General features: G+C 47.7%; 1 protein-coding gene across 1 annotated transcript in view; it reads right to left on the bottom strand.

Annotated features, from left to right (window-relative positions):
• Positions 1–18,583, bottom strand: part of LOC144687882 (unconventional myosin-XVIIIb-like) — a 284,738-nt gene that overhangs the window by 245,149 nt on the left and 21,006 nt on the right. Inside the window, exons 7-10 of the mRNA XM_078554448.1 lie at positions 17,720–17,862; positions 13,003–13,103; positions 8,226–8,289; positions 6,464–6,608 (exon numbers count right to left, since the gene is read on the bottom strand). Of these exons, the coding sequence (XP_078410574.1) occupies positions 6,464–6,608; positions 8,226–8,289; positions 13,003–13,103; positions 17,720–17,862 (453 nt within the window). The remainder of the gene's footprint in view (positions 1–6,463; positions 6,609–8,225; positions 8,290–13,002; positions 13,104–17,719; positions 17,863–18,583) is intronic.

Below are 18,583 nucleotides of genomic sequence, written 5' to 3'. Positions count from 1 at the left end.
CACACAGTGCAGAAGAGGCCCTTCGGCCCATCGAGTACGACACGTGAGAAACACCTGACCTACCTACCTAATCCCATTTACCAGCACTTGGCCCATAGCCTTGAATGTTATGACGTGCCAAGTGCTCATCCGGGTACTTTTTAAAGGACGTGAGGCAACCCACCTCCACCACCCTCCCAGGCAGCGCATTCCAGACCATCACCACCCTCTGGGTAAAAAAGTTTTCCCTCACATCCCCCCTAAACCTCCTGCCCCTCACCTTGAACTTATGTCCCCTTGTGACTGACCCTTCAACTAAGGGGAACAGCTGCTCCTTATCCACCCTGTCCATGCCCCTCATAATCTTGTACACCTCGATCAGGTCGCCCCTCAGTCTTCTCTGCTCCAACGAAAACAAACCAAGTCTGTCCAATCTCTCTTCATAACTTAAATGTTTCATCCCAGGCAACATCCTGGTGAATCTCCTCTGCACGCTGATAGGCTCAGCACTGCCGGGATGGGGGCGGGAGGAGGGCGAGGTCCTGATGTCAGCGCGGGTGTAGGGGAGCGCGGAATGAAAGCTCCCTGAAGGCAGAGAGCTGCCGGAGGGATCTGAAGACCTGAACAACCTAAAACAAAGGTCACACAAACCGGAAATAAGTGTCAGTCACCTGAAAACGTAGGTAATGAAGATGCTGTCCACGGAAAACTATTTTTATTTTAATTTATCAGGGAAACCTCATCCCGCCCGTGGACAGGCTCCCGCCCCCACCCGGCCCTTCTCGATCATTGAGAAGACACGTTTCACGCTGGGCGGACCTTAATTGACCATCCAGCATGAAATCACGTTTGCAATGCAGCCGCGGCCAGGAACGGATTCCACATCCACTCCCGCTCCCACCAACTTGGCACAAACGTCAAGCGTGAAATTCAGGCCCAGAGTGCGGGTTGGTAGGTGACGGTGGGGAGGTGGAAGGTGATGGCAGGAAGGTCGACAGTGACGGGGGAAAGGGCAGGGGTGACTGGGGGAGGGGAAAGGACGTGGGGAGGTGACAATGTACTTGATCACGACCATGACTGTCGAAATGGAAAGTGAGCGGAGCCTCGTGTTGGACGGGCACAGGTGCTGCATGGGAGTGGGATCAGGGGGTGGGCGGAGATACAGGTCGGCTCAGATAGACAACGGAAAGAGAACCCCAGCAGGCAGCACTGAAAATACTCGGGACAGTGAGATGGGTGTGATGGATGAAGGCTCCGCGTGCGTGGGAGAGTGCTTGCTCGAGGCTCCCTGCCACACACACACTTCTCCTTCCAGAATCACTCATGGTCTGGCTGCGTGCAGCTGAACTGCGAGTCGGGGGTGGAGTGGAGGTGATGCAGGGGGAGTACTCGCGAAGCCTGTCAATGAAGCTGAAAGACACCATTACACATTATTCATTGAAAGTGAATATATTTTCAGATTATAAAGTGACAAAATGTGTTCACCCATGCAACCACTTGGGATCAGAATTTCTTAACTTTTCCAGCCCTACCACTTCATCTAGGTGCTACCCTGACATCCGCAGCAGGGGTGGAGACAGCCAGTGCAATGGTTGGCCCTGTTGCCTCTGATAACTTTAGCATGAGTCCTCTGGGGAGCTGAGGCCTTGAGGGTGCTGGCTTGCTTTGGCTGTCCTTCTGTGGGCCAGCTGTTCCCTGTCCAGTGACAGATGATGAGGTTGAGGGGGCCACAGGCAAAGGGGACTCAGAGCGACCGGACAGCTTCCAAAACTCCTGAGTGGATGACCCGGGGGTGCTGCTCCTCCTCCATTTGGGCTACCGGGGGTCCCGGTCTGACTCCTTGAGGGGAAGGAGCACCTTGAGGGACATAAGGTGCCCTGTCTCCCTCTTGTGTTGCCACTGCAGGAACCCACCCATGGCTCCCGCGATGGAGTGCAGGCCTGCACCAGGGTCTCCATGGTGATGCCATCCTTCCCATGGGGACCTCCAATCACATGGGCACCACTTCATCAGAGAGCAGGTGGGTGCACTCCTCCCACTCGCATGCTACTCTGCTGAGGGCTTCCAACAGCTCTGTGTGATGTGCCCTCGCCTTCTGCTGACTCTCCACGATGAGTTGGAAGGCCGAATCCAGAGGCTTGTCATCTGACTCAGGCCTCGCAGATGCCTCTTCCCCATCAGTCCTCCGCGCGCCGGGAAGTTCGGCTGAGCCTGCCTCCTCCTACTTCGGACATATGTCTGTGCGGTGACCACCAGGTTGTGAACCTGAGCCTGCTCTAGATCTAGGTCAAACCGAAATGTGTGTCTCTGTGCTAGTGGAGGGTGTGGGTAAGCGCTGTGATAGGTCTTCCAGACTGCTTATTTCCAACTCTTCAAAAGGAGGAGGTGTCCTCTTTGCTGGAGGTGAGGGCCTGGATGGAGCTGAGGGACTGGCCGAGGGTGTCGGTCACTCGGCAGAGCTCCCTGTGAACCAAAGTAGAGGTAATTAGTGCATGGCAGCAGAGTCAAAAGCAGGAGAGAGAGCACTCACAGTTGTGTTGAGAGAGGGACGATGCGGTGCAGGATCCTCATGTGAGTTTTCACCACGGACCTCACCAGCACCTCAGGCACGGTCCACATCCTCGCCAGTCAGCGTGATGGCACACTCCTCAAAGTGAGTGAGGGGCCTAATGTGGGCCACTCCACCCTGGGTCTGGGACCTCTCCCTGCTGTTGTGAGCCAGCTTCTGCTGCATGAAAACAGATGGAGAGAGTGTGAGCAGGACACAGGGCACTGTGTGGAACGTTTGTGTGGTAAGCGGAGCCATGGACAGGATGAGGACGTGAGCTCCAGAGGATATGAGCCTGATGGAGATGTGAGGGTGTGTGTGAGAGTTAGTGGTGTTGTCCCTTGAGGTGTGAGGTCCCCGTGGATGTGTGATGGGTTTGTGAGTGTGTGAGCTGAGAGTGATGAGGTGGTTGACTTACCCTGGCGGAGTGGATGAGAGCATTCATCCTCTTCCTGCACTGGATGGCTGACCTCCTCTGTGCTCTGGTGGCACTGACCGCCGCTGCCGCTGCCGCCGCCTCCCAGGCCGGATTGGTGACTCTGGTGGTCCTCCTGCATTGGGGACATTGCGGTGGCCTTCCACTGCATCCAGCAGGTGCCCCAAAGATGCATCACTAAATGGAGGGAGGGGCTGCCATCTTCTTAGTTTTCAGGGCCACTGTTGCCTGGAGCAGTCCTGGTCTGAAGCCATGAAGTAGGTGGCGCTCTGGTGCGTTTTAAATATGGCGGCTGGAGCGAGGAAGCGCGGGGATCACGGTGTGGAGGCCAAACCCAAGCCCCCCTACCAGCGATCCAGAGTGTTTCCCGTGAAGCATCATTAATGAAGCAGGATGCGGTGGGAATGGGATGATACGACGTGAAAACCCGCCATTTTTTTCACGCCGTCTACCGCAAATCTGGGACGATTCCACCCAATATATTTAACATTCACAAAACTTTGTTCTTTATTAAGCTTCCATTATTATTTTAATAATAAAACGTGTAGTTATATTTATAACCAGCCAATGAGATGGCAGCCTTGTGACTAATTACAGGGCTTAGCTAGTGAAATTTTCCCATCATAATTGAAGGCCATTTTTCTTGGTGTAAATATGGATCATATTTAGGATGGGGTCATCCGTGTTGGTACTGAGACCTTTACAACGCCCAATGCAAAAATCAGATCCACCGAATCACCGCTATTCAAGCTCAGGATAAGACTTTTTGCCAGAAAGTGAATGAACCAGAAATCCCAGTTGAGTTTGAAGCCAGTAAACAAAACAGTAGCAAGAGTCAAGAACTGGACGGCATATGCCAATACCGGTCTGACTTCTAATGGGGTCTCGGAATATGGTCCCATGGACAGCAATATAGCGGGGCCCTGGTGTTGTTTCCTATCACTCTCCTACTCAGAAATGCTGCACAGTGATATTTAGAGATACATCAAGTGAGCATGAATGGGTAGCTCACCATCTAGATCATAAATGAGCTTATGGTAGCCTTATAAACGGTAACATTTATTCCACTGCACGGCCTGTCTATGTTGTATAATGTGGTGTGTGCCTTAGATTCACTGCATAGAATTACCTTATGCCTCTGTGTTGTAGATGTCCACATCATTTGACTTGTGAAACTGTCCAACCCTCTGGAGAGATCTTCCAATGTTCAGCACCATCTGCCTGCACTGTCACAACAAAGAAATGATTCCACACCTTCCCATCAGAGCCAATCCTCCTGTCGTAGTCAGGTCTCTGTTTTGACTGCCTGTCTCACTTCGTCATGCCCTCATACACTGCTCATCACAGCCCTCCACTAAACAGCTGCCACCCAGCCCAGAAGGGGCACTAAACCTTTACTACATAGCTGTCAGGTCTTACTGCCAGAACCTCCGCTATCAAACTGTCACCTTTACTGCAGCATGCTTCTGATCCAGTTAGCCAAGCTGTCCACAACTCACATGGTAACCTTGCCCGAGGGATTGGTCTAGACTGCACCACTAGTACCTCACTCACTTTACACTCACATGGTAACCTTGCCCAAGGGATTGGCTTAGACGGTGTCACTGATGACTCACTCACTTTACACTAAATGCTGTCACTACCAAGTCAAGCATGAACTGTCCACTTCCCAATGATGCAGCCATTTCCATAAACTCAATCGACAGCACATCCTACAATAGGGCAGCACCAAAATAAACTCTAAGAGCACTAACTCACACATTAGCAAATGAATGTTCATCAACTAGCTAGCCCAGACTACACTTGAGATTGCATGATTCGGATAGGCACATTGAACAACGCTACTGGAGGCATTCTGAATGCCTCAGGAGAGAACCACATTACGGTCCATCTGAGCTCCAGAAAGCCAAAGCCGCACTTACTTAACCACATTCTCTAACCACACTTCCTTAAATTAAGAAACACAAGGTTGCTTGTCTACTGCCTGTCAGTTATAACTGATTATCCAATTAGAGCACTTAGCCATCACAAAGAACATGGAACTGGTACTCATGAGAAGGAAAGAACATAATGAGGCAAAAATAAGAATGCTTGTCTTTGATTTATGTAACGCAGCCAGCTCGGGTTTTAAATGGGTAATTTCCTTCCGCTAATACTAAATGATCACTGGAGGTTGGCTGTGAGAAAAGACCTATAGCTTTCTATCAGATATTAGTTAAGATAAGTGTGACTTGAAACACATGTGAATGGGATTGTACACTGTAAATGCTATTATCAGGGCTTGGCTGATGGGTCTCGATATATCTTCAATCTTTAATGAGGCCATCCTATTCTGATTGTGTTTCGTGGGGGGTGGTGGGGGGTGGGGTTTAGGTCAGAGAAATTTATCAATAGTTCTGTCTTCAAACAATAAAAGAATGAGAATTATTCCAGTGGTCACCTATTCTGGCCAGGATGCACTGAAGTCCACGTATGCCATAAGTAACACCTCATCCAAAAGGACCCATTTTGATACTCCGCACTGTTTGGCATGTGAGATGGTTTGTCTGATGGATGTGAAGAAGCTGATTCATTTTAAGAGATAGTAAAGGATCCTGAAGAAAACCCCATAGAGAATATATCGAGAACCAGCCCATTCGCATGACTATAGTACCGCTTAGCATTTGTTCTGTAAATAATTTCCAATTGAAAATGAATATGAATCACTGTGTGGTCTTCAGTGGGCCAGCAGCGTATAGGGTGCTCACTCAAAGTAGCTTACTAAAGAATAATTTGGGACGCCCACAGTGCATTGTGAGTCAATTTATCAGACATTAAAAAAAAGTCACTCAGATCGACACCAGAGACACAGGCCCCCGATTGCCTGCAAGGATTTTGCTGTAACTCTGGAAGAGCCGATCAGCAGCCATCTTGTCCAATCCCAGCGGCAGATCAGACAAGCCCACCCATGGATTTTCAGGGTCATACTGCGCATTTTCAATGTTATCCAGCAGGCAATTTACTGCAATTAGGGGTGATTGCCAAGTCAACATATTTTAGTCCCTAGCAGGCAGAAAAGTAATCCTTGTGAGGCAGAAAGACCTGTAAGCCCAACCTGATACAATATACGTGCAATAACTGTAGAAGTTAAAAACATGTGCAATCCCATGGTATCCAGTACTTGTCCAATGCACCAATCAGATACCGTCGCTTCCATCCACGTCATAGCTAAAGTTCAACGTCGTTGATTGGTTTTCCACTGAAAAGTATTTTTTCCCACTGTAATGCTTCAAATTCTGTTTCCTTTAAGAACAAGGTTTTTTTTAAACAGAACTTCAAGATCTACACTTCAGGTATGAGACTTATAAATGATTTGCCAGAAGCTCCGTCTATAACTACTTGGCAAACTAAGAGAAAACAGTTCACAAGCCCAGCCAGAATCGTAAGGTATATATTTTGCCACTGACAAGTAGCAGTTTAATGTCTTCCTCCAGCACCCCAGTGTCTACAGATGGCATTACCTTTGCATGCCCCAGCGGCTCCAAGGTGGTAGATGGCCGCCAGCACATGCCAAATGGCCAATTGCTCGTCTGCTGTGAATCCCAGTGTCTCCATGGCTGCCTGGAGCCTGCTGAACGCTGAGGAGGCTCTCTGCTTCTCCTCCACCTGTAGGATGGGAAAACAAGCAACATCACGCCCAGCAGCTTGAAGTGAGCTGCAGCAAGACAGCGCTGGCTCAGAGGAGTTCACGGTTTGTGACTTAAAGAATGACCCGGGTTCTCCCCATAGCTAACGCGAAGCAGGAGCGATAGAAAAGCACATTTTTATTCTTTCCCAGTTTGGTGCAATCCCTAGTCCATTAATTTCTATACTTGTTCGCATTTGGTAAGTCAACACTTACAGAGGGGAAGGGAGGTCCTTTGTTTTACTGCATGGAGTTATTGTAAAATAAAATAACAAAAATATGTCAAAACATGCTCACCCTTGTCCTGCTATGAACACATTCTGCTTTCTTACCTTTATGCCACTATCAGCAGCTTCTTTAACCCTTACCACTACCATTAACACTTCCTTTGTCCTTTTGTCCATGGCATCCAAGTCAATCTCTCCTTTGCCCCCACCTATCACTGGCCTTCTATCCAGCTTCACCTACTCCACCCCCCTTCAACAGTATAAATTTAATCACATTTCTACTTCCCTTCAGCTCTGAAAGTTGACTTGAAAGGTCAACTCTGTTTCCCTCTCCACAGATGCTGTCAGCCCTGCTGAGCTTTTCCAGCACTTTCTGTTTTTGTTTCAGATTTCCAGCATCTGCAGTATTTTGCTTTTATCAAAAAAAAAATCCAGGTTCTCTTATTAGTATCAACTGGACCCCAACTAAAGGGCCAAAGCCAAAGCAGAATAACTCTAAAATTGAAAAGAGCAGCGAAAGATTAAATACATTAAGGAGGAGGTAGAAAGGGGGATATCGAAGAAATCTAAAGCTTCTGCAACCATCCAAGGGAAATGCCTGCACTACCGAGCGGAATTACTAAGAGGTGAAAATGGTCCTACTACTCCCCTGACCACCCAGGAAGGTCTATAGCCTGTTAGGGCTGAGAGTAGACCAAAACACACTGGGTTCCCACTGGACTTAGTATTTGAGCTGCAGCATCCACAGGCAATGGAGCCTTACATCTGTTGTTATCCTTGTAAAGGTTTCTCTCCCTCACACAAATCCACAGAAACCCATCTCTACACATAAAGTCATGGATGGGAAAAAGCCCATTGAAGCTTTATCATCCAGCTGTGACTTGCTTGGCACAACATCATTATGACAAGGCACCAACATCACCGATAATATTGTGGGATGAATGTGCTCTTCTTCCCTTCCCTCTCAATAAACTAGTCAAACATCTTATTTCCCACAAATTCCTTTTGAACATCTCATTCTCGGGCTTGCCAATCATTGTCTTTGTCACACGCCGAGATCCGTTGGTGCATTTAAAGTATTATTAAGGGGATTAAGGTTAAAAATGAGACGGGCACAAAATGTGAGAGGTTTGCAGACATTTTTTGATCAATTCCAAACGAATCCATTATGAAATGAAATCCTCCCTTCGATGCCAGACACGCTTCCCCCCCCCAGCCGTACCCTCCACATCCCCGCGATCTGGTACTAAAACAATTTCCCCCACCCACTCCGAAATCCAAGGGAACTGGCACCAGTCTGCCACGTGCCTCAGACGAACCCGCCTCAGCCACTTCCCGTGCGCCACAGTGCGGCCCTTCAGCTTCACCTACCTTTGTCCATGGCAAAATCCCAAATATCTGGCTCTCCGCCACTTTGTGCAAATGCAACTCGGTCCTGTTAAAAACACAGCACACCATAATTGTCACGGTAACCGCCCCGCAGAACCTGAGGGGCAAACCCGGCTGGGCCTCTACTCCCACCAATGGTGCAGGGAAGAGGACAACAAAAGCAACAGCCTGCATTTATATAGCACCTTTAATGTTGTTAACCGTCGAAAGGTACTTCACAGGAACGTTATAAAGCAACATTGGACACCAAGTCACATAAAGCGATCTTAGGGCCGATAGCCAAAGATTTGGTCAAAGAGGTCGTTTTTTTAAAGGAGGAAAGAGCGGTGAGGTGAATTCCAGACCTTAGGGCCCAGGCAGCTGAAGGCACAGCCGCCAATGGTGGAGCATTTAAAATGGTGGACGCTCCAGGGGCCAGGAGTAGAGAAGCACAGGGATCTCGGGGTGGGGGGTTGAGAAGCTGGAGAGTGTTACAGAGACAGGGGAGGACAAGGCCATGAAGGAACTTGAAAACAAGGGTGAGAATTTTTAAAACCGAGGCATTGCTCGATCAGGAACCAACGTGGGTCGGACCGCACAGGGGTGATGGGTGAATGGGAGGGAGTAAGGAAACAACCAGCAGAATTTTAGATGACCTCAGGTTGAGTGTCTTGCCGGGCCATTTCAGAGGGGAGATGAGAGTCAGCCACGTTGCTGTGGGTCTGGAGTCACGCAAAGGCTAGATTAGATAAGGATTGTGGATTTTCTTCCTAAAGGACATCACTGTGACAACTAGAACCAGCCGTTTTGTAATCGCCGTTATTAAATCTAGCTTTTTACTTCAGATCTATTAACTAATTGAGTCTAAATTCCCCCGGCTGCCAAAAAGTGGGATTTGAACTCATTTCTCAAGAGTCTGGATGTCTGGTCTTATACATATTGACTAGGCTACCAGGCCTCTGAACATTGGTCATCTGCAAGTTCCGCTCCAAGCCACATGCCATCCTGAGTTGGAACGGTATCACCGTTACCTTTACTAGCGTTGGATCAGCTCGGAGCTCCCTCCCTTACTGCACTGTGGGTCTCGCCACAGCGCTGGAATGAGGCAGTTCCAGAGAGCAGCTCACCACCACCCTCTCCCTCTCAAGGACAAGTAGGGGTGGGCGATAAATGCCAGCCTTGCCAGCGACACCCACATCTCATGAATGAAATGAAAAAAAGAAGTTTATGGAGGGTAGAATATGAGAGACCGGCCAGAAGAGAATTGGAATAGCCAAGTCCAGAGGGGTCAAAGACAATGGATGAGGGTTTCAGCAGCAGATGAGCTGAGGTGGGGGCGGAGTTGGTCGATGTCACCGAGGTGGAAATAGGTGATCTCGGTAATGGTACAAACAAATGAGGGGCGCTAACCCTGGGGTCAAAAATCACACCATTGTTGTGAAAAGCAAGGTTCAGCCTCAGACATAAGGAGATAAAGAGAACTCAAACGTGTATACATTGAAGCAAGGAGTAATTGAGGGCCAAGCGGTGAGGCAGCCGCAGGTCAGGAGACGGGGACCACGGTAAACCCGCAGTTGGTATGGTAGGACATCTGTGGGAGGCATGGGGTACACAGTGAGGGACACCTCGCATGTCAACAAGGAACTGAAGACACTCGTTGAAGGAAAAAGCAACACGTATGAGGGATTTGGTTGCAACATTCTGTGTGTGTGTTTAAAAAAATGAAAAGTGTGTAGAAATAACTTTGATTGTAAGCATAACCTGACACAAAGCAATAAACCACCTAGAGGGTTGACACTGCATATTCCCCGCTAAGGTTAAACACAAGGATGAAGGGTTTTGACTGAGATAGTGCTGCCTCATACTGCCACCTTGTGGCCAGTCGCGATATAATCCACCCACTCTTTAATCCCATTCCAGAGCACCAGCAACGCTTATGGTTATATTGCAATTCCGCTCTCAAAATACAAGCAATGAATAAATTACTGGATGGATAGGGTGAAAACACCATTGGAGGTAAAAACGCTTGCATTTACATAGCACCTTTCATGATCTGAGGACATCCCAAAGTGCTTTTTTTTAAATTCATTCACGGGATGTGGGTTTCGCAGGCCGGGCCAGCATTTATTGCCCATCCCTAGTTGCCCCTGAGGAGGTGGTTTACAGCCGATGAAGTACAGTCATTGTAGAAGTGCAGGAAATAGGGTATCAAATGTTCAAACTCCCACAAACAGCAATGTGTTAACGACCAGATCATCTGTTTTGGTGATGTTTAATGAAGGATAAGCTGTGGCTAAGACACCAACCCTGCTCCTCTTTGAAATAATGTCATGGGGCCGAATTTAATCTCCCTGCTGCCCTACACCCCGCCCCCCCCCACCCCACCCCCACACTACCCCCCCCAGAGGTGAGCTCAGGATCAGGATGGCCATTTGATGGAGCGGGGGAGATGCGGTGTGGAGATCCCATTGCCTCCACCCCCACCCCCACCCCCGCCACCGATCAAGCGTCAGGCAGGAAAGTTGGAGGGGGGCCTTTCATCCCAGAAACCAACTGAGGCCCTTAAATAGCTGGTATTCTGCCAGCGGCAGGCAGGGGGCTCACCATCGGGGAAGACCATCCAGCAAACCCTGTAGGGTTTATCTACGGCCTGGGGTAGGGGCTGTGTGGGTGGGGGGAGCAGTTCCTCATTCTCCAGAAGTCTGCGCTCGATCAAGGGACCCGGCATTGGGGGGAGGAGAGGGTAGCGCATGGGAAAGCAGCCCATTGCCCTGCTGTTGATCCTGCGCCCTCATCCCCCCCCACAAACCCCCCCCCACCCCCCCCCCCCCCCTACCCCCCCCCCACCCCCACCCGGTACCCCCGTTCCCCACTTACCTCTTTCCAGGGACCCAGCGTTGATCCCCAGTGAAGGCCCCAGTGCCATACCCTCTGTGGTCACCACTCCAGGTGACGCTGCCAGTACCGGAGAGCTGTCAGCTTCTGACTGGGCGGCAGCTCTCGAGGGTGGGGGGGGGGGGGGGGGGGGGTGTCTCCACCCTGGTCAAGGCTCAATTCGACGGGAGGCCGGATACTGTCCAAGTAAGTGGCTGAGCGCCGTGAAGCAGCATCAGGCCTCCCGAGAATCTTTGTCACGGGGTTCCCACTGGTTTTGCCGCCAGTGGATGTGAATCCCACCTCAAACATGAAACCCCCACTCTGGGATCTTCTACAGACACCTGAGAGGGCAGAACCAGCTTCAGTTTAATATCTCACCCAAAGGGAAGCACCTCTGGCAGTGCAACATCCCCTCAGTGATGCACTGGAGTGTCGGCCTCGTGCTCAAGCCTGGGCACCGGAACCACAACCTCGACTCAGTAGCATGCCCATAGACGGCTACAGTTTTCGGCAAAGGTCACAAGTTGGCAAACAGGAGCTGAAACCTGCACCAAATTTCCTCCCATCTAACATGATCTCACCAAGTCAAACATAGCTCCAACTTCCCCATTCCAACCCCGGCTAACTCAGCTCAGGCCAGAGCTGCAGAACCTTAGGCCTTCCTGGTAACTCCGCCTGAGTGACGCATTTACCCACTGAACACTTTACTCCTCAACTGAAAGCCTCAAAATAGCCTAAAAGAAAGCCTAAAAGCGACGAAGGGTAAGTTGACAAGATGTAACGGGTGGTGTGCCACAGGGGTCGGTGCTGGAGCCTCAACGGTTTACAGTTTATATCAATAATTTGGATGAAGCGACCGAAGTGTGGTCACTAAATTTGCTAAAGGTACAAAGGCAGGCAGGAAAGTAAGTTGTGAAGAGGTCGTAAGGAGGCTACAAGAGAACACAGATAGGTTAAGTGAGTGGGCAAAGATCTGGAAAATGGAGTACAATGTGGGAAAATGTGAAATTGTCCATTTTGGCAGGAAGAATAAAAAAGAAGCTTATTATCTGAACGGTGAGAGATTGCAGGGCTCTGAGATACAGAGGGATCTGGGTGTCCTAGTGCATGAATCCCCAAAGGTCAGTACGAAGGTACAGTGAGTAATTAAGAAAGCTAATACAATGTTATTGTTTATTACAAGGGCAATTGGATGCAGAAGTAGAGAGGTTACACTTCAGTTATACAGGACACTGGTGAGACCACACCTGGAGTACTGTGTCAAGTATGGGTCTCTTTATTTAAGGAAGGATATAGGTGTATTGGAAATAGTTCTGAGAAGGTTTACTAGACTAATACCAGGAATGGGTGGGTTGTCTTATGAGAAAAGGTTTGACTACTAGGCTTGTATCTGCTGGAGTTTAGAAGATTAAGAGGCGACTTGATTGAAGCATATAAGATCCTGAGGGGTCTTGACAGGGTGGATGTGGAGAGGATGTTTCCTCTTGTGGGAGAATCTAGATCTGGATCCCTCTTTAAAAATAAGGGGTCTCCCTTTTAAAACAGAGATGAGGAGAAATTTTTTTCTCTGAGGGTTGTGAGTCTTTGGAACTCTCTTCCTCGAAAGGCGGCGGAAGCAAAGTCTTTGAATATTTTTAAGGCAGAGGTAGATAGATTCTTGATAACCGGGAGGGGTGAAAGGTTATCGGGGTAGGTGGCAATGTGGGGTTGAGGCCACAATCAGATCAGCAATGAACTTGTTGAATGGCAGAGCAGGCTTGAGGGGCCGAGTGGCCTATTCCTGCTTCTAATTTGTAAGTTTGTTTGTAAGCACTTCAGCGGCAAGCAAGGCATTGGCAATGGGAATGTGAAGGAGAGGGCTGAGTACATTCTTTACAAGCAGAAACGTCAAGTCACACTTTACCTGAAAGATAGGTCCAAGCCAGCCAACATCTGGTAGAAGACGTTAAACGTTCCCTCACAATTTGGTGGCTGAGAAACATGAATTCGCTCCAGTAACATTGTCTGGAAAAAAAAATGCATTTTTTTAAAAATGAAAATAGCAAGTGTGTGTGTGTGTGTGTGTGCGTGTGCGTGTGCGTGTGTGTGCGTGTGTGTGTGTGTGTGTGTGTGTAGCACAATGCTGTGCAGTCGGACACGTTGATGCTCAGTTTCATGAAACGTGCTCACAATTTTAGTCATTCATTGTTGGGGGAGAGAAGGGCATGAACAGAAGCTGAACACTCTCCACGTGAGCTTTTCCAACACTTATCCCAAAAAAGGCTGTAAATACCATTGGCAAAAGCGAGGAATTAAGATTGGTTTGTACCCTCTCAGCGCAGACAGTACATGGAGTAAAACATACTAACTGTACATTAATTGAGCATAATGTATGCAGATTGTGGTCATTAGCTGAGGTTTCACCTGAGTATATATAACGAGTCACCTATTGAAACTGTAGTGTGGTTGAGTTAGGAGGTGTGTGCTTGTAATGTTTAACTCTGTAAATGAATGTAGAACTCAGTAAAGATTGGTCCCTGACCGAGTGTTGCAGACTGGCACATTCCAAAGTCCAGGACTACGTGCTGAGGGACGCACTAAAGCTTGGGGCAGCCGCTGCAAAGGCGCAATGGGGAAAGGTCACTGTGTAAGATCTTTCTGCCACAGTGCACCGAGGGGCTGGAAACTGTTGAGAGCTCAAAATGAATGTCTGCAAATGATTGTAATATTCATTTATTGTATTGATACATTTCGTGATACATGTTGTAAAAGTTGAACCTGATTGTACCTTTGGGATGGTGATTTTGAAATGGTTTGGAATGTTGTTGAAGATATTTTATGAATAAAGTATATTTTTGCAAAAAAAACTATCCTTCATCAAGTGGTCTTCCAGGTTAGAACAAAAAAAGGGAGAAAAATACATTTTATCCTAAAAGAAAGAGAATACAAAGGTATAGAGTGGCAATGCCAAATTATCGAAGATATGAATGGAATTCAGGGTTAAAATTGTATAGGTTGAGATGAAGGAGAGGCTTTGACCCATTTGAGATCATCTTTCCATAAGATGAGCTCTTAGTTTTCCTCTTTACAGCTTTTCAACATCCTCCTAAATAAGCAAACCCAATGGTTTACTCCCGTATCTGAAGGATCTCTAACAGTGCCGCACACTCTCAGTATGTCCTCCAGTGTTGGAATGGAATAGGTGCTCAAAGTCTGGACTGGATCTAAAATACTTGGGGGTGGGTTTTATGGGGGACAGATTACGCCCCCCACCCCCCACCCCCCCCAACCAAGCCCCCAACCCTGAGCTAAAAGTCTGTCGCCAACCAGGAATCCAGCTGCCCTGCAGCAATAATGTGCTGGGACTAATGTAAGAGTGGGACTTGTGCCCCTCAGGGATGTCCCACCTTAGAGAGCTGCCAGTCAACCTGATTGCCCCCTCCTACGCCACCTTCAAATATACCGGTGGGGTGGGGTGGGCCATAAAATTCAGCCCATACTCCTCTGCCCTAGAGGTGGGAGCGGCTACTAACTAACCCCAAACTGACGTGGGAAAATAAACTAAGCCAGAACAGTGAAGCTGAGCAAGGTGTGTATTGCAACAGCCCAGTGGATTAACATTTATTGATCCAAGACCAGTAGCTTAGAAACCTAGAGAGGTGCCAATGATCCCAAACAAAACAGACTCCACACAGACTGTGGTGTGAATTCAGCTTATACCCAAAGTCAGCTAAATGCATCCAAATGTCAGGAGTGTTATGATCCTCGACCAGACCCCCAAGTTGATGGTAAGATTTGGTTAGGGACCAGTAACTTTTTGTTTAAAGTAGACAAAGTTTGTTTGCTAAGTGAAGAATGCCACAAGATTCCATAGGTTTTGAACAAATGAAAATAAACTTTACTCTCCAAGGTCAGAAAGATAAAACAAATTGCAATATCTATCTTACACTCTAACATTCAGGGTTAATATGAGGTGCATGTGAATTAACAAGCCAACTGTGGCTGAACACAACACACTGCACAATAAACGCCAAATGCAACCAACACCCACGGATTTCTCAACCACCCAGCTAGATGTGAGTAACACTGAGAGTTAACCAAGCTCACTGAAACTCTGTCTGTCTCACGAGGAATTCCAGTCTTCACCTTCGAAGATCTAACCTGGGAACTCTCTCCAAAATTCGCTCCAACTCAGACGGCATCAACAACAGCCCAGCTCACAGGGTTTCTACGTCATCTCCCAAGACTCCATACCTCTGGATTGACGAGTGGGCACTCTGGCGCCAACTCATAAGTGTAACTTCAGCTCCCAGGCCACACCAAGCAGAACACTACTGCTCCAAACCCTTGGAGCTCTCGCGCCTGTGCAGACCAGGAACAGGGCTACAGATGCACAGTTCTACAGTTTCTCAGTGCTTTGGGCCCGCTGCACCTGTGCAGGAAGAAAAATGGTGTGAAAACCCAGGTCATGTGACTGGGAGTGGCGCGCCTTGGAGGAGAAGTGTCCCCAATAGGGGACAGGGAGGGGGAGAGGGGTCAGGGAGAGGTGACAGAGAGAGACCCTGACAGGGGACAGGGAGAGGTCCCAAAGGGAGAGTGGACAGGGAGAGGTCCCAAGAAGAGACCCTGACAGGGGACAGAGACAGCAAGAGGATCCAGTTAAGTATAAAATAGGTAAAGAGCTGCGGTGAGCAGACTTTAAGTGAAGAGGGCTCAGGGGAAGACCAAATAGCCCACAGCTCAGAGTCACCATCCTTTGGCTGCCTTCTTGGATCTTCAGGGCTTTCCTGAGCCCTCTTCGATTACTAGGGCTTCCCGTGAGCCCTCTTTGATTCCCAGGGCTTCTCCTGGACCCTCTTCAATTTGTCATACTGAAATCTTTGTAACCTGATATTCTTCAACAACTTTATCACTCACACGTGGACAGAATTGGAGAAGACTCACAAAAGAAACAGTTAATTGGCTGGGTATGAACAATTACATTGAAATCATCGTTAGGAAGTGAGAGGCATGCCAAGAGCGTATGCTAGGTCAGTCCATCCTTCGTCCAAAATCACATCCGACCTCTTTCATGTCTGTGGCACTGACTACGTCGTCATCATCGACTACTTTACCAAGTGCCCCATTATTATAATTACAGTTGTACAATAGTCAAGCACAACTGTTGCGCACACTCTATGTGCTATGGCGTGCCTAGAGAGATCATTATAGATAATCGTTCGAAATTTATTGGTAAGCCATTTCAAGATATATGTGGGAAGTGGAATATTGATCACACTACTTCTCCTCATTATCCCAGACCTAACGGCCTAGTTGAACGAATGGTTCATACGGTGAAATCCCTAATTCTCAAATGTAGACAGACCAAGTAGGATCTACACATCGCAATATTACATCTGAGAGCAATGCCTTCAAGTGCAACTATTCCATCACCAGCAGAGCTCATGTTTGGCAGACCAGTGGGTACCAATTTGCCTACTCCTACCCATTCTACTCTCTCAGAAACTAGAGAGCAACTTTTAAAACTACAAGAGAAGATGACCAACGCGCATGATAAAAATGCAGGTACAGAATTGCCAAGTTTAAAGTTGGGACAACAAGTCCGCATCCAGGATCCCACAGAAGTTCCATGGTAATCAGCTGAGGTGACAAGAGTTTGTTCAGAATCAAGGTCCTATGAAGTCATTACACACATTGGCATAATGGTGAGGCATAAGCAAGGATAAACCAGATCTATTCCAGCTCCTCAACCATGTTTAGTCCTACTGCATCTCGGACAAAATCCCAAATGCAACAAGGAACAGCATCCAAGAATGACAATCTCACAGATCACCGTGAGCAATTAAAGAAACCTCCTGACAAGGTCGCCATAACAAGATCTGGACATACTAGCAAATTAGCTTTATGCTTTAGAAACTCATAGATTCATCAGTTCTAGGCACATGTGTGATGGTAACTAAACATGAACATGCATTGGAAAAAGTTATACTTCTTTGGAAGGGGGGGACAGTATCTTTAAAAAGAAAGGAGGGTGTTGTAATATGCCTTTAAGGGCTATCAGCATGACATCACTAGGAGGGAAATGAGTCATATCATCCAGTCTTAGTTTCACTTCTGTTTTGAGCGGAGCACACACACCCAGCTCTGATACCTTTAAGCTTTATACCTATGTATAACTGTTCTCATGTGCCTAGTCTTAATAAATGAACCCACAATGTGTTTACCCAATCCCCCTATGAGCGATTGGTGCCTTGTGTCTTGTAGTGTAAATAAGCCCAAGGTATTATATCATTATAATAACATGACAGCTTCACTCATCCACACTGTGCCTAAAATTGATTGTACAATCCCAGCTCATTCTTTCTTGGCTCTTCAGCGCCACAGAACTCCTTCTGTCCATCACTTCTTGCTTCTACCTACAAACTACTGCTTGATTTAACTTGTCTTCTCCTCTACTGTATTTAATCTCCTTATCTTCCACCACAGGCCTCGACACTCTTAGAAAAATATCTGGCAATGTTATGAGCAGTGTTGAGCAGTGTTTCCCCAGTTCTTCTTTTTACCAACTGCTGCCCTCCATCAGAGGGCAGTATTCCTGGCCAGGTTACTTGTGTATTCCCCCATTGAGAGCCTTACAATACCTGGAGGTGAGCTGCAGACACACGCCCAGCCTGACTGAAGTCCAAGGACATGACCATGGAGAATCGCGTTGTGGTGTTGTTCTGTGGGGTGGACCTGGTGCCAAAAGCTCGAAGAATGGTGAACATCGCCTGGATCTTCTCCACTGAATAAAAATCGGGAAAAAAAATTATACATTCAAATTAACTTAACATTTTACAATTTAGATTTTCATAGCACCTATAGATCCATGTCACACAACATCCTTTTTTTTTTAAGAGGGGTTTGAGTTTTGTGGTCATTGAGGTGGAGGTTGCTTGGGTTAGTGACTTGAAAAATTGGCAATTCTCACATTGCTACTTGCAGCATGCAGGTTGGGTTTCGTATATCGGATGCAGCAAAGATCCTTCACCTTTCTCCCAACAATCAGGAAGATTCTTTCTGTGTGGCAAAATCATGTTCTTTATAAACACATTTCAGAGTTCACTAAAATCGCTCGGGAGTAAATCTCCCCCCTCATGCATCTTAATAATGTCGTCCTAATCATTGGCCCTAATGGCATTTCCCCTTCAGACACCAGCCATCCTTTCTAGTCTAACCTACTCGGGATGAGGCTGCCAGTTTTGTGTGAAGGTTTCGCTGGATTGAGAGATTCCGAAATCATTGCAGTTTGGGTACTTCTGGCTAAAGGTGGAACTCTCATCCAATCTGTGGTGGGGCTGAATTCAAATCCACTCTGACAACCAATCCCTTATATTAAAAAGAGGAAAAGCTAACACATTGACACTATATGGAGAAATATCTGTAAATGGTATCAGAGCTCAGGCCAAGTACATACGCTGCTATTTCTGTGTGTTTGATAAGGAGAAAGACAGTGGCATAGGGAC

Source organism: Cetorhinus maximus, chromosome 12 (assembly GCF_964194155.1).
Source record: "Cetorhinus maximus chromosome 12, sCetMax3.hap1.1, whole genome shotgun sequence".
In the NCBI taxonomy this organism is placed as follows: domain Eukaryota; kingdom Metazoa; phylum Chordata; class Chondrichthyes; order Lamniformes; family Cetorhinidae; genus Cetorhinus; species Cetorhinus maximus.
Note: the sequence above shows the minus strand (reverse complement) of the source record. Positions and strands in the feature narration are given on the sequence as shown.